Here is a 16,607-nt window from a genome sequence, read left to right on the forward strand (position 1 = left end):
ACATCGCCACACGGTCTCCCTACTTTGTTGTTATGTTCTATCTACTGTTACCCCTTTGTAGTTATATAAGTACAGCCATTATTGGTGGATGTACCCATTACTTTATTCAAATTTGCATTTTGACACTAAAAAAATAAAACCACATGAAAGTCACATGATACTGTATAAGTAATGCAATGACATATCTTTTTATCAATGGTCAGTCTATATGAGTGAAATCTAAGGCTCATACAACTCATCAAAAAATTTAACACTAACTTCATGTCAACAAGTGAAATTATATATTGATATTCATGAGTCACAAATCAAAATTTTTCAAAATAGATTTTCAGCACACAGTGTAGTCAAATGAGCCTTCTTCAGCTGATTTAGCAAACAGCCATTCCATCTGAGACCAGCAATGAATTGCTGGTTGTGTCTTCATGGTTGAAACACAGATGGCATAAAATTTTAAATCAATTGTTTTTTCTTTTTTTGTTTTTTTTAAATCTCTCAACAGAACTTGGAAATCTTTCAAAAACCTTCACTTATTTTTTTTAGAGAGGAACATGAGGCACAGAAGGTGTTTACTAGCAAAGCTAACAAGCTAACCAGATTAACATGAACACAAATGTCAGGAAAACGAGTTCCTTATGAACAGTGCTGTTGGCCAGATTAATCATCGTAAAAAGGAGATGTAATGTTGCTACTGACAGATGATGAGGAAAAAAAAACCCACTCAGGGCTGATGGGGAAAAAATTATAGCAACACCACTAAAATGAAAAAGAAAAAATGAAAAATGAAAAAGAACACAGCAGACTACTACTCTGAGAACGGTAGTCTGACAATCTGCACTTTCTAAATAATACTCTTTGCTATCCATTATATCCCTAGTATTACCCTTTGGACTAAGATTAATCACCCAAAGTGTGGCAGGCCTCAATAAATGAAATTATTTCAGGATGCCGAATGCTCACATACAGTTGTATAAGAAGGGGGGGGGGGGGTGGGATTGGGTATGAGAAAATTGATTTTTTCTCTTTTCTCTCAGCCTTTACTTCCTTTTAAAACAGAGAGAAAGGGGCCATTTTATTCATCACGTGTCAGAAAACTAAGACGTATGGGAGTTTAAACACCGTTTTTGACAGTTCTATTGGTTCAATTTACTGGCGGAGAACAGTGGTGGCCATTAGAGAGCTCTTACTGGTTCTGCTGCGTGTAAAGCTATGCAATACATCACGGGTCAGGCCACTTTACGTTTGCTGCAAATGGTTTGTTTGCAAATGGCCACTAACACTTAAAACATCAAGTCAGGGGAAGAAAAAAAAACAACCTATCCAAGAGCATTCAATGCAGGCTGACGTATGCATGTATGAATCACCACTGAACACAATGCTGTCAATTCCAGTGAAGAAAAGAATAAAACAAAAATCCAAAATAAATAGATAAATACAAGTTTTTGGATACTGTGCAAATATTATTGTGTCCGGTGTACTATGAGATATGGGGTTGTATGAAGCATCCTACATTTCCAACCACTAAAATTTAAATAGGAAATTTGTCTGTATGAATCACCCCCAAATCAGGCTCTGCTCAACTTTTCTTCCTGTTATTAGCCAGGGAATTTTTTCCTTGCCACTCTTTACCAAGGCTTGCTCTTGAGGGGTTCAGATTCAGGCCCAGATCTCTGTACAGCTGCTTTTTGAAAAAGCCCTTTGTGGAAATGCTATTCAAACAAATCCAAATTGAACTGAATTGAATATGTTCATAATCTGGAACCACAAAACAACACCTCCGCATGAGTCCGGGCAACTGTGTGCAGAACTCAGAGCATCCTCAAAAATGATTCCTTTTCTCTGCAAAACTGCAATCTGGCACCTTCTGCTGACCGTAACGGGGGCTAAAGGGTGACATTACCCATGAGTCACAGCACGTGCTCAAGCTTGATTAAGGGGACCGCGAATGAGCTCTGATGCAGAAGGGGAGGTGCCAGGCTGGGGAACAGATGCTACCGTTTGAAGCGCTAAGTCTTCATGTCAACAGTCGATCTCTCAAAACCAAGAGCACCGAGACGCCTCGGCTCTGGGCTCCGCCCCTTCCGTGTAACAGATGGAGCGCAGACGCGGAAACGTTTCTGCGGTCCTGGTTTCTGTATCCGCCCCCGGATCGTGTCGTACCCACACGAAGAGGCAGAACTGTCGCCGCGAAAAGAGAAGTCCTGCACCAGATCGGTTAATCTGGCAGTGTGAATCAGTCCTTACAGACCTCCATCATGAATGTATGCACTGACATTAAAGCACGGGCTCTCAACCTATTTTTTTTATAGATCAACACCCCCCTATCCAAAGTCCAGGTCTTATACCGCCAGATTTGTCAAATATGGCCATATTATCTGCATGTTGTACCCTTCCCACATTGCTTTGTGCTCTGCTTTAACTGATCCAGTAAGTGAGATGCGCACCGAATAAGGGCACAGCAGAGAGAAAAGCTAGGTAGGTGAAAGAATGCATGCTCAGCCTAGGTGGTTAGTACAGGCCGGCGGGGTAGGCTAAGCGAGTCTAAATTGTGGGTAAACACGTACACATTGAGCTTTATGAAGCAATGAACTCACATTATTAAAAGATGAAATTTATAAAGAACTAGCGGCCAGGCCTGAATCTATTGGACATTGGAGGCCATCTGACTGCTGGGGCCCCTGGGGCTTTAGCATTAAAATGGAGCAGACACCGCCTGTAATAGCTCCAATGCCCCCCTTTCATCCATTGTACTTACAGCGCCACCTTGCAATCTCAGAATGCCCCCAGGGGGGCGATAAAACACATGCTGAAAAACCTTACATTAAAGCTACACTCAAAAGCAAAATAGTAATCTCTTCATTGTATTGTTCACAGGAATATCTTGTACTTCAGTATATAAAAAGGTTCATCAAAGTGAGAGAGGGGAAGTCTAACTTTATCTGACACTAAACTTGTATTTTCTTCAAAATCCAACAGTCATGTCCGTAATACTTCCACTTGAGGATTATAAAAATGACTCCCACACTACAGAACTGACACATTCCATAAATGTTTTATTTTTCTGGGTATGGATATTGTACCATAGGTATTGAATGGCCTTTATTATAACGGCACATCATATAGTAGGCTAGGAGGTATTGGCATTGTAGTTGGTCGGTACTGTTCAGAGAAGGTTAATGCAGTTGATATGCTCTATCATAGATAATTAAGATGAGCATGTTAAATGTTAAGAGAAGCAGGTATTGCAAAGGTTAAGAGGGTACAGTGGTATTAAAATGGGTTAACAAGAAAGCATGATATAGGACAGGGGGACACAACACCGGTCCTGAAGGGCTAGACTCCGTGCCAATTTTTGTCCCAACCAATTAGCTTAGTTTTAGTTTTCTGACAGCTCTATAAACTAGTATCACTCCTGCAGTTCACTCCTGCAGTTGAGCACAGTAAAATCTTTAGGACAAATTTGGAGCCTATGGCTGTAGCTGGTGCTTATATAAATGCTAGATCCAGATCTAATCAAGTGTTAATGAAATAATTAAGAGCACAAAAGTAGGCACAAAATCCTGAAATTATCAGCCCTTGTACTGCACCCCCATATAGTGGTTTGAGAATAAAGTATGCAAGGAATGGCAGTGACTAATATTTCTATGATGCTTATAATAGCTACTGTTATTTTAGTCTTTTATATTACAATAACTCTTCCTAGGGCTGGTGTCAATTCCATTTCTATTCGGTCAGTTCAACAACAGTAATTCCAATTTAAGTGGCTCCAGGAAAATTAAACTGTCACAAAGACTGAAGCCACAGAAATTGGATGACAAAATGAAAAAAATATGGGTGGACTTAAAAGCAACATACACATGACTGCAAACAAGCTTTCGTCATTATGTTGTGAAATGTTTTTACCACATGGGCCAATAATGTGTTCCTCTTTAAAACCCTTACAGTTACGCAGGTTCAGATTATACGCGAGGCAGGCATCGCAGGAGGACGGGAGGACGTTACAAGAGTTAACTAGAGTTATATGGGCTTGCAAAAAAGAGCATGCTAAGGCATATCATCATAGTTGTCACAAAGATCACAATAGTTCCATCTCACCAATCTCACCCAGAAAAGTGTTACAACTGTCTGTAATTCCTCATGTTTCCCATCATTTATTCATACAAATATCTATAATACATACAGACAGTTTTTGTTATACAGTCAGCCAGCATTAGCCTGCAGTAAATGAACACACCTTGGAGATGGTGAAATGTGTTCCTGCAAACATAACAGACTACCTTGATGGCTTGAAAAACATCTTCATCTTTGAAGTAACTAATCAAACAGTAGTAGCAATAAATTAATTTGTACATATTTCAAGACCAGGTTTTCAGAAAGATAATTCATGTTTAGGCTTCTTTCATAATGACAATAATGGAAAAAAAGGCTTCTGAAATATAATGAGAAATGTGTTTTTTTCCCCCCCTGATCAAAGCAGGCTGCACATAAAAAGAAGAGATTCAAGTCAAAAGCTCTTTCATTGCCGTGTGCTGAAACACAGAGATTTCCATTAAATACGGTGGATTTCCTGTAAAGATGTCCACCATTTTCCCACAAAAGTATTTTGAAGCAGTATTTCGCTTGATCCTCTAAAATCAGTGGCATCCAACCCCGTTCCTGGACATCTACCATCCTGTGGGCTTTCAGTTCAACCTTGATTTGGCACACCTGATTCTACTAATTAGCAGCTCAACAAGATCACTGACTGTTGAATGAGGTGTGCTTTGTTAGGAGTGCAAAGAAAACCTACAGGGTGGTAGATTTCTAGTAACTGGGCTGGTTACCACTGCTATAAATAACACATATTGCACCACTTCCTGGTTAAGAGAAAGCCATCCCAACAGAACAAAACAACACAATGGAGTGAACTCACTTTCCACAATGACACGCCGTCCCGTCCAGTCGTCGTTGATGACCTGGATGTTCCCAAAATGAACGTCGCTGAAGAAGATGCGGTTCACCCCCGCCGCGCCCTGCCGGTGGTCGAAGGCCAGGGCGATGACGTTCTTGAAGTAGGCGGGGTTCTCGTACGGCCTTATGGGCGAGTTGAGGTTGTTCTCGTCCGAGAGGTGCACGCTCTTCAGGATGGTCCTTTCGGAGTAGAGCAGGTAACCCTCGTACCTCTGGCAGGTAAGCCCGCCCTCGGACAGGTAACCGTGAGCGCACGCGCAGGTTCTCCTCCCTCGACCGTGGTAGAAGCAGAGTTGTTGGCAGCCACCGTTATTCTTGGCACAGGGGTTTGTACCTGGGGGTGAAAGCACAAATACTTTATTTCACATTTCTACAGTTTCTGCAATTATTTACACTCAATAATGTACACAAACAGGCACACGGCGGTACATACAAAGGTGTACCTCACACACACACACACACACACACACACATACACACAAGCTCTGACACATGCACGAATATGCCTGCACACATACACGTTCCTCTGCCTTTCTCGCATTCAGGTACATAGTTTTGGCAATTTCAGATGAAAGACCTTTTAGTCAACATTTTCCCATTGTGCAGGGTGTATTTGCTGTATTATATTATAGTAAACATGTTGTGATTTCTTCAGCGCACCCTTGCCATTAAATGCCCAACAAAATGGAATGGAATGACTTTATAGTTGCCATGAATCATCTCCCACAATTATCCAAAGCTCACAAATGCGGATTGAACACTAGCATCAATATTTTTTTTTAAGTAGGCTGTGTGCACAATTGACTGCAAAGTCCAGCAGGCAAGCAACTATCGGACTGCTGTCAGTACCAGCTGTCAATTGGCCAGCGATTTGCAGAGTTTTTGCTAAATATTTTGCCTTCGTTAACAGCTGATTCTCTTCTTAACTGTCTTGCCCCATCTCTCTGTAAATCAGCATTCAAAGCTGTCCACTTTCAAATTTCACCAACAGAGCCAAACTGATTACATCACATAGAATAAATCTCTTCTTTACAGTGACGTGAATGTGAGGGAGAAGGGATGCCAACAGACAATATCAAACATATTAGGAATAAATCGAACCAGCATAGTATAAACCTTTGGCATTCAAAACTAATCAACAATCAGATACTGATGTATGAATGAAACTATTTAGTGTCACATGATCAGAGTGATTCTGCATAGTGTGAAATAACCAGAACGACCATAAGACTTACACTAATGGCAAAAAAGGAATTTAGGTACCAGACCATGCAATACTTTGACATATACACCAGTCAGCTACTAGCTAAAACCTACAACCAAACAATAACAAATTTAGGTAATATATTTTGTCCAAAATGCATCAATCACATACAGGCAGATGGCTTAATAGTCAAGTATATTAAGAACTGACTAGGTTAGCTATCTACATCATATTCATATTATAGGTCAGCCTATTCCAGCAAACAGTCGATCTTTATGAACATCTGTTCCTTCTTCAGGTACTACAACATAAGCCAGTTTGTGTCCCCCATAGCCAAATATGGGCTAAAGGGCTAAAATATCCAATATTTGGGTCTGGCCAGTTCTGACAGTATGGACATCATGAAGATGCAGAATGGGGAACACTAAAGTTTTATGTTACCAGTAGGGAGCTCACTTCAATACAGATCTGCAGATCTTTTTGTTACTTTTCTCATTCTTTTCTCATATTTTTTGCATTCTGTTACAAATGCAATTAATTTTTTTTTACTTACAATTTAAACAAATAAATAGGTAAATTCATAGCTTCTCTGCATCACGCCATAAACACTTATGTTGTCACAGAACAATGCATTCATTCAGTTTAATCCAACAGATCGCCAGGCAGTATATTCCCCTCACAAAATAAAACAAATAAATAAATATAATAAAACGCATAAATAAATCCAATAGCGAGGGAGGATGAAGATAATTTAAGAGTGTCATTAAGTGGAACCTCAAACCTTTCTCCCGGCCTCTGTTAAAGATTTTCACATCCTTCAGGTTGACCCCCAGTCCACTCCTCAAGGTCAGGGCGTCTGTGGCGTCGTTCTTGAGCCCTCTTCGAATGGAACCATTCGCGTGCGCCCTGTTGCACATTGAGACGGGAGGAAGGGGCGGGTGGGGTGGGCGCGTGAGGAAGAGGAAGTTTGACAAGAGGTAATCAATGGCCCTCGACTAATTAAAATCGAAGAACTCATTAAAATACAGTAGACAGCTGCGCTGACAGAAGGTGAGAGCGCCAATTCTTGCGGTGACATTGAGATGCACGAATAAAATTTGAATAAAATAGGGGGGGAAAAAAACATATCCTCTTCCAGGTAAACGGCACAAGGTTTCAACCGGGCCTCACATTTTTTGACCTTGCGAGGCAGAGACTGCTCTTACAAAGGTAGAGCAGCCGGCCTGGTAGGACCATTCAGGGACCGTAACGTTTATGGAAAATAAATTACCTGTCAGACCAGTAGATGTAAGTCCCGAAGACTGTGACTGAAAACAGGTCCACGTTGCTCGCTGACAGCACAATCTCCCGATTCTCCCCGTTCTCAAGGTTGATCCTCTCGATCTTGTCTGTTCGTGCATCGCACCAGTATAATTTGTTTTCCTGCAATTAATAAAATAAAAAAAATAAATAAAAAACTTTAGTTGGCAGTTTCTTGTATTTTATGAATGATAGTAGTACCTGGTTGAGAGTGTCAGGTTGTCTTTATTTTGGTGTGTGTGTGTGTTTGGGGAGGCAGGGTCAGTGCAGAACATACCATGTCAGCACTTTGGAGTCAGATCTCACCTCGTAATCGATGGAGATCCCGTTCGGCCAGGCGATGCCAGAGTTAACGAGCACGACCTGCTCGGAGCCGTCCAGGTGCGCCCTTCCGATGCACGAGGTCTGGCCCCACTGGGTCCAAAACATATACCTGCGAAACAAAGAAAGGAGGGGCGGGGCCGGCAACGAATCAGCCTTCTGTAGCACAGCTCCGGTCACACCACCCTCTTTCTACCGGTTCCGAGCGGTCCAATCAGCAACGTGCGCAAACGCTCAAATGCTTATCGCATATTGTTCTGTCCCATGTCTGAATTGGCATGTCTTCCTTGGCACATTTCTTTCATTTCAAAAAAGGAAAATAAAAAACTGCTTTTGGGGTTTAAAAAGAAAGAAAGAAAAAAAAACTTGCGCTACATCTTATCATGACAGTTTTCCCTCACCTTTTCCAGACAATTCTGTCATGTTGTCAAAAGAGCCTTTATCTTCATCTGATTTGAACATGGCCAGAAAAGTTGTACGTCTGAAAATGTGCACAATGATATGTAATTATGCTGTTGTTGATGGACAGACATGATGTTGAACAGCCATCTGGGTCCCTGTGGATGGTGAGCCCTTCTTAACAGACACTCAATTTTTAAGCAGCCTGATTGAGTGGCACAGACAGTAGGATTCTCAGAGGAAATCAAGGCACTTCTGTATATCTTCAAGGGAAGCAAGTGATGTCTCAGAAGTGCCTTGATCTGGGACTATATGCGTATACACATATCATATCTATGACGGTCAAAAAATAGACAATATATGTTCAGCAGTTTATTTTAAAATGTACTTAGTGTCAAGCACACTCAGTTAAATCTTTGTGTATACGCTCTTAAAAATAGAGGGATGCAACAAAAAAAGACCAAGCTAAAAATTTGGTGAGCATTGATCGGAGAATAAAGCCACTATCTTCCTTAAATGTCACATACCTTATTACATGTTTACTATGCTCCACAGCATGCAATATAAGTACATGGGTAATATATGATGAATATATTTCAGAGCAGCAGATCTATATAAACTACGGTACATTTCTAAAAATTGTGTGGACACCTGACCATCACACCCATATGTACTTGTCGAACATCTCATTCCAAAACCATGGGCATTTGCAGCTGTAACAGCCTCCACTCTTCTGAGAAGACTATCCAGTACATTTTTTAACATGGCTGTGGGGATTCGTTTCCATCCCGCCATAAGAGCATTAGTGCGGTCGGACGCTGATGTTGGGCGTAAGGCCCGGCTCGCAGTCATGATTCCAATTCATCCCAAAGGTGGTTGATGGGGTAGAGGTCAGAGCTGTGTGCAGGCCAGTCAAGTTCTTCCCCCCGCAAACTCAGCAAAACAATCCTTTATGGGTCATGCTGATACAGGGAAGGGCCTTCCCCAAACTGTTGCCACAAAGTTGGGAGCACACAATTATGTAGAATGTCATTGTATGCTGAAGCATTAAGATTTCCCTTCACTGGAACTAAGGGGCCTAGTCCAAACCAGGAAAAACAGTCCCACCAAACTTCATATTTGGCACAATTCGGGGCCAGTACAGTTGGCACTATGCATTCTGCCAAACCCAGATTCGTCCATCAGACTGCCAGGTAGAGAATGCATTTCCACTGCTCCAATGGCGGTGTGCTTCACACCACTCCAGCCGACGCTTGGCATTGCACACGGTGCTCTTAGGCTTGTATATGGCTGTTCAATGATAGAAACCCATTTCATGAAGCTCCTGTGCTGACATTGTTTCTAGATGTAGTTTGGAACACTGTAGTGAGTGTTGGAACCGAGGACAGATGATTTTTAGGTGCTACACGCTTCAGCACTCGGCGGTCCCATTCTGTGAGTTGCGAGGCCTACCGCTTTGTGGCTGAGCTGTTGTTCCTCCAATAACATTTACACTTCACAATAACAGCACTTACAGTTGACTGGGGTAGCTCTAGCAGGGCAGAAATTTGACAAACTGACTTGTTGGAAAGGTGGCATCCCATGACAGTACCACTATGAAAGTCACTCAGTTCTTCAGTATGACGCATTCTACTGCTAATGTTTTTCAATGGAGACTGCATGGCTGTATGCTTAATTGTATGCACCTGTTAGCAATGGGTGTGGCTGAAATAGCCGAAACCACTAATTAGAAATGGTGTCCACATACTTTTGGAAATGTACTGTATATCGTAATATTTGAAAGTGGCATAAATTTTGATGTTTGCTCATACAATGAGAACTGTTGCAATATCTTGAAAATACATACAATATATTTTTTTTCCCATTTATGTAATGTCTAACCTTTATAAATAACAATGCTTGTAGAATTTCTGCTGAAGAGAGCATGCCTGTTTAATTTGTGTTCTTTGTTGCTTTTTTGCTCGCTGCAACCTTTTCTAAAGAGTCTCCCACCCTTTAATAACTATACTGTATATAAAACCGTACCCATAGTGTAAATCAAGAGGTTACTGCCAACTTTAGCCACCCACGCTCCTGCTACTTCATGTAATTTTGTTAGCATAATGACTAACTTGCATTTTGCAGACATAAGGCTCACAAATTTCAGAAGACACTAAATAAATAAATAAATAAATAAATAATAGCAGATGTAATGTTGTCCACTTTGCCTGCAGCGAGAAATATTGATTTACTCCTCTCATGAAAAATGATCAAGGGTTGTGTATGGAGAAGGAGAGACAGCAGAACACTTTGGATATGGGCCTCGCCTGACCCCAGGGTTTCTACACTCGCACTTAAAGAATCAATGACATCTTCCTTTTAATTCCAAAAAAAAACATAAATAAATGAATTTAAAAAAAACGATGACCAGCTTGGATTCTCTGTTGGCGTTCACAAGTCTTTTTAAAAGGAGGCGGTCGAAGGAGACATCCGATACGGACCATGAATCCCATAAAAATCCCAAACAAATAAAAATACATAAATAAAAAGGCCAGGAGGCCCGTGAATTATGCAGAGCAGACATGACAGCGCTTCGCCGCGGCGCTTAATGATTTACCCTCTGTTTCTCTAATAGGATGCTGGAGGATAACTGTCTGGCCCTGTTAACGCCCGCGGTCACGCGCGGAGTCTGAAACGTCGCCGTCATCGCGTCCCGGACCTTCGGCGCGCCGCGCCCTTGTCCAGACGGAGCACTGCGGACAGCGGCTCCGTCTGTCGGCGGAGCGAGAGCAGGCAGCCTTCTCACCACTGAGGTTATGAGCAGGAACCGGAACTCTCCGGAATAATCCTTTCCAGAGCTGGAAAGTCCATGTGTCAGGAAGTAAAAATCCTGCCAGGTTTTTCTTCCACCCATGAATTCAGCAAGCTGATTTCGCTTATTGGTTCTACCTCCTGGCTGAAGAATTGTGCTAATTAGTAAATCCAAGTGATTTAAACTAAATACTGGGGGGGATTTTTACTTTCTGAACCTGGATTTTCCAACTCTGATCCTTTCTGAAGTGCCCGTAAAGCGGAGCTGCCTTGTGAAGCCTTAACGAGTCGTTGCCACCACGGCGACTTCCCTCCGCCCACCTGTGCCTTTTTCTATTCATTCAAGTGCCTCGACGCCGTGTTTTAGGAGACCACCCATTCGCCAAATATTGACAATCGCATCTCCTTCTTTTCAGTGTCTGTCAGCTTCAGTGGCAGCGAAGGCATTGTGTTGAACAAAGCAGCGAGCCGTGCGCGCCCATAAAATACCCGCGCGGCCGTTTCAGAGAATGCTGTGCAAATCAAATAATGCACAGTTTGTTTTTATTTTTTTGGCAGATATTGTGCAAACTAAAGCCTCCATTCATCCTACTGGCTTTGTCTGGGATAGATTTGGATACATGAAGTTACAACATAAATGTACTTTTTTGTGATTACTTTATTACTCAAATGTAATGGAAAAATGTATTTGGCTGTTCTGCGGAACGCTGCATAAATGTATTTGTTCTACAAAGAGCTATATCGGCAATATAGCTGTTATATTTAATGTTCTAGATTATTTCTGCATGCTGGGTAAGCGTACTTGTTTTTCAGTGTTCATAATTATTTGCACTTACCCTCTCACTGGATGGACAGCAATAGCTCTCGGCTGGTCGAGACCCTGAGAGATCACCACAGAACGGTACTGACCATTCAGTCTTGAGATCTCGATGAGATTGAAGCCGTGGTCCGTCCAATAGATGTTACCTGGAAGCAAACCCAAGAAGCAGCATCTCAGGAACAGATAAAAGCAACACGGAATGCATCCACAGTACTGAAGAAAGGGACCATGCGTATATCACTCTCTTTTTGTTTTGCATTTTTTTGAAAGATACTGACCAGCGAGCCAATCGACCGCGATCCCCTCCACGCGACCGATGCCGGTGGTAACTATGTCCTCTTTCCAGGTCTGATCCCGCTTTGCACGGGAGATTCTGTTTGAACCCATGTCCGTCCAGTAGATTGTGTCATTTTCTGTGGATGCACACCAAAAAGTTCCCGCTGTATTCTGGGGAAAAGTTTATGCACCACTTGCAATCAAGCAATAAAGGCCTAATTGATAATAAAAACAGATGATAAACTCTTAATTGGGAAGTAGAAAGGCATTCATTACCTGGAATGATATCTAAGGGTTCTTAAAGTGATTACAAATTCTGCCTAAATGAAGATCTTGACTAATGCATAGGCATTAAACCAGAAGAGGTGTACACGGTTGCCCATTAATGTGTAATTTGTTATTTCTGGACATGGGCTCTAAGTAGAGTAAAGCACATTCTGTTCTACTTTATATTGCTTTCAAATTCCAAAGGAGCAGCAGTTTGTTAAATCGCGTAAATCTGTAGCATACAAAACTTGAACTTAATAAAAAGACACACAAAGGTTAGCGATGAAATATCATACGTTCACATTAGACAGTTAATCATAGGTGAAATGGGCCACAACTCACGTTAGAGTATTAAACAGCACAGGAAAGGCCATCTTTTGATTGTGTGATGGGTTTCAGTTGAACAGGACAATGAACATTCAAATGACTTGAAAGAATGGCAACTTTCCGCTTTCAGGAGTTAAGCGATACGTGCCCCTTGCATTCATGAATTCTGAACCTTTCGCTGGAAAGGGTGCACGTGAGTTTTTGATTTATTTATTATTTTTAATTCCCTTTCTTTCCATGCATCAAAGGGAGAGTTGAAAGGTCCGCTCATGATTGAGAGAACAAGCGCCCTGCGAGATGCTCCCAGGCTGAAGAAAGAAGTCGTTTTCCCCCGACTGAAAGGAATTCAGACGCATTATGCCATTTACGATGCTTCTGCATTTGCTGTGGCGCTCTGTCTGAAAGCTTCCACTTGACTTTTACGTGACACCCCACCCCATTTTGGTTTTTGCCTAAAGGGTTTTTTTACGTGATTACTCTGACTCTTTTGTACCGACTCTCTTCATCTCCGTTCGACTCCTCTGAAAAAGGAGCGGCCGTCGCGTTGGGTTTTTGCCGTTCGGCTCCCGACGTCTCTGTTGCGTAGGGTTCCTGTTTGAAGTTTTCTTAAAGGCGACGGGATCCTGCTGGGAGAACCCTTGTTTGTTCACACTCAAACGGCCTGCCTTCTGCAGACATGCAAATAGAGCATGCGCTCGGCTGCTGGTTGTCTGGTGCACTTAGCTGGGCATTTGTCCTTTCGCTTCTTAAGAGGACTTTCACAAAGGCGAGCAGCAGGTGAAAACGTGCTGTTGTCTATGCGGCTGCGGTGCTCAGAGTGAGGCAGAGGGGTGTACGGCGGAAGATTGTGAAATTGTCAAACGCTAAAATCATTTCACTTGGGCTTTCTCAAAATGTTTTGGACTCCACTACCCTACCAGCTCTCTCTCATGAGAGCGAGGGGCATGCAATTTCTATTCATCAAGAACAGCTCCGATGATAAACAGTAGAAATGTGAAATTACTTCTTTTGAAAGGGGGAGGGGGGGCTGTTTATAGGCTGATAACAGTACTGACTTTTTTTTTTTTTTGATTTAACAACACATTTAGCAGCTTAAGTGTCCTCATAATCTAAACTGTTTGAGGTTGAAATTTCGTCTTAATAATTGTATGCTCCAGAGGCCCGGTTTTTTTATTTATTTAAATTTTCTCTGAGTGCTCCCATATAGAGTTAAGTAATGCTTAGAACCCCATTTTTTATATACAAAGTACACCATTGTGTGATGAAGCACTCACTACACTGATACGACAGTGTGCAGAAGAATCAATTTATGCAAGAGGTTTTAAAGCACACAAATCATTGTTCTTATGAATTTAATCAATTGCATTGCTTCTGCTTTCATTAACATACAAAATTTATGCACTTAATTAAAAAAAAAAAAAAAACTTACCTAGGAAGGTCAATTGGGAACTCAATTCTCTTTTGCAGTGACATGGCAAACCAAAGTTTGTATGGATCAAAAAGGATGTACACTAGACTGTGCTGGCACATTAGACTGCTGTTTAGCTAAGAGGGAAGAGCACCCCCCACTGGTTTCCAGGTGGTCTGCCATTCAAGTGCTAACAAAGGAGGCACCTGTTTAGATTAAGCAGTTAGCCACGGGAAGGTTATAGGGTGGTATGGCTGCTTAGCTTCAGCAGGTAGCCATGAGAAAGGTGCAGGGTGGTATGGCTGCTTAGATTTAGCAGTTAGCCATAAGAACGGTACATGATGGTATTGCTGCTTAGCTTCAGCAGGTACCTTGAGAAGGGTAGCCTAGAAGGCGGAATGCCTGCTTAGCTTCGGCAGTGAGCCATGAGAAGGGTAAAGGGTAATATGGCTGCAGGCAGTATCCATTTTGATGAAAATGGCAATGAGTTTATTTGTTTACTCAGTTCCATCACCAGGAATAACACAGTGCAGCGCTGGACAAATATGAGCTTAGCGCTATTATGGGACTATTCTCCAAGGGGATAAAAGGAGTAAGCATTCTCCATCCTTTTAAACACCCGCAGTATTGTGGTAGCTTAGCACTGTTTAAAGCTATTTTGTGAATCCTCTATGAATTCTTAAGTACCCCTTCCAAAGGGTAAGACCCCCTTCCAAGCATGACAGCTCCATACTGGCAGATTAAGTCCTGGAGTACTTTAAACATATAATGGGCTTTAGGTCATCTCAGTATCATGTCACTTGCACAGGCTGTGTGTAATTTAGAATGCCCTTAGCATCCATGAATATTACAAAGTAAAAGCGCACACACACACACACACACGCACATACGTGTGCGTACACGCACACCCACACACACATTAAAAGCTAGGATGGAAAATAGGCCATATGAAGTCCCTGTAATTAATGCCCCCCACCCCCCTACAAAACATTGTAACTACAGATTCAAATACAAATAGGTCTTGACGATTGCACTACACCACATTAAATGCTATCTACACAAGGAGAAAGTATTTTACTGCAGTTGGGATTTCAGGTTTCGCTCCCAACATGACCTGTAGTATCGAAGTGCTGTCCTGTACGCAGAAAGCACAGACCAGGTGTGAGCTATTATAGGCCTAAGAGACAAAGCAACACAAAGCAGACAGAATCCACCACGGTGAGCAATTTACCCTATCATGGCTCAAACCATGTAGTCTAGATAAACTGACTCCCTATTATAGTGAAAAGCACAATATGAAACGATTAAGAGCTGAGAAAGACTCAGAGGGAGCAGCACCTTGGGCCCTTGTTCAGAGCTGCCCCTCACTGCTGTGGACCAGCACCTCAAAGGAACACACTGCTTCCCCCCCCTGGTACATGCTTGCAGTACTCACCCACTGGAACGTGATACATAACTGGGTCAGAACTAGCACCCTTCTCCCTCTTGGATTTTCTACCAGTGACTACCAGTGATCCACTGTTGGAAAGAGTCCCGTTGCACACGAAAGCGATGAAACGATCTCGGCATTAACCGAGCACGCCACATGAATCACAAAAGCTCACAAGGTGCATCACGGGTTTCCGTGGCTAGGTGCAAGATTTGTGCGTTATCCTCCGTGCCTTACTTTCAAGCTGATACCGTATCACAGAAATTACTTTTGTACCACACATTTTTCACCCACGGAAAGGGAGCAAGGAAACGTCAGTTCTGCGGAGCTGCTTTTGCCACGAGCGCTAATCACTGCAGCTGTCTTGATATCACATCTGCGCAGGAACACACACCGAGCACGGATACCGTTCCTGAATTTGATACATACTAATAACCAAAGCTTCCCTTTATCTTCTATTGAATGTCACCTGATGGAAAACGTGGAGGGAAAAAAAACACATGTAAACATGAAAGGAGAAATGTAGAGCATGTGAGATCTCTGGGAGAAAATATGTGGAAGGACACGGCGATCCGTCTGATAAAATCAGTCTGCAGGTTATTTGCCAAAGAGCCTGAACACACGCCGCCGATGCTCAAACAGTGGTGAAAATAAGACTGAGTACCTGCATGGAAGTCCACTCCCACGGCAAACAGCGTGCCGCTGATCGGCATCAAGGCTTCCGTGTGGTCCGACGGGTCCAGCGAGATCCCGCGAATTCCTTCGTGGATGGAGTACAGCAGGAAGGACCCAATGCCTACACAAAAACATAAGCCTTCATTGTAGCCTTACAAACTTCTGCATTGACGGTGATCTTATCTGGGAGCTTGGAGCTAACATTTTATGTTTGAGCCCTTTAAATAGCTGAGCACATACCAAAATAATCCAGGATAAAGGACCCTCACCGAGGATACAATGGTATCTCCCCCAGCCAATACTGCATTATTTTGACATTTTTATTCATTAAATTGTTTTTTTTTTTAATAATTCCATATTTTGAATTTAATAATCCAGTTCCCTAATTATTATACTACATTGCCACCCATCTCTCTACAACTTTATTATGGTGCCCAAGCATTCA

General features: G+C 42.3%; 1 protein-coding gene across 5 annotated transcripts in view; it reads right to left on the bottom strand.

Annotated features, from left to right (window-relative positions):
• Positions 1-16,607, bottom strand: part of LOC135250411 (low-density lipoprotein receptor-related protein 1B-like) — a 398,366-nt gene that overhangs the window by 130,104 nt on the left and 251,655 nt on the right. For all 5 annotated transcript variants that reach the window (XR_010328923.1, XM_064326657.1, XM_064326656.1 and 2 more), the window contains 7 exons: positions 16,152-16,283; positions 12,059-12,193; positions 11,797-11,926; positions 7,757-7,883; positions 7,422-7,573; positions 6,933-7,057; positions 4,910-5,281 (listed from right to left, as the gene is read on the bottom strand). Coding sequence is in view for 4 of the 5 variants with exons in the window: in XM_064326657.1 (XP_064182727.1) it covers positions 4,910-5,281; positions 6,933-7,057; positions 7,422-7,573; positions 7,757-7,883; positions 11,797-11,926; positions 12,059-12,193; positions 16,152-16,283 (1,173 nt within the window). In the remaining variant the exon portion in view is untranslated. The remainder of the gene's footprint in view (positions 1-4,909; positions 5,282-6,932; positions 7,058-7,421; positions 7,574-7,756; positions 7,884-11,796; positions 11,927-12,058; positions 12,194-16,151; positions 16,284-16,607) is intronic.

Source organism: Anguilla rostrata, chromosome 3 (assembly GCF_018555375.3).
Source record: "Anguilla rostrata isolate EN2019 chromosome 3, ASM1855537v3, whole genome shotgun sequence".
NCBI classification, from domain to species: domain Eukaryota; kingdom Metazoa; phylum Chordata; class Actinopteri; order Anguilliformes; family Anguillidae; genus Anguilla; species Anguilla rostrata.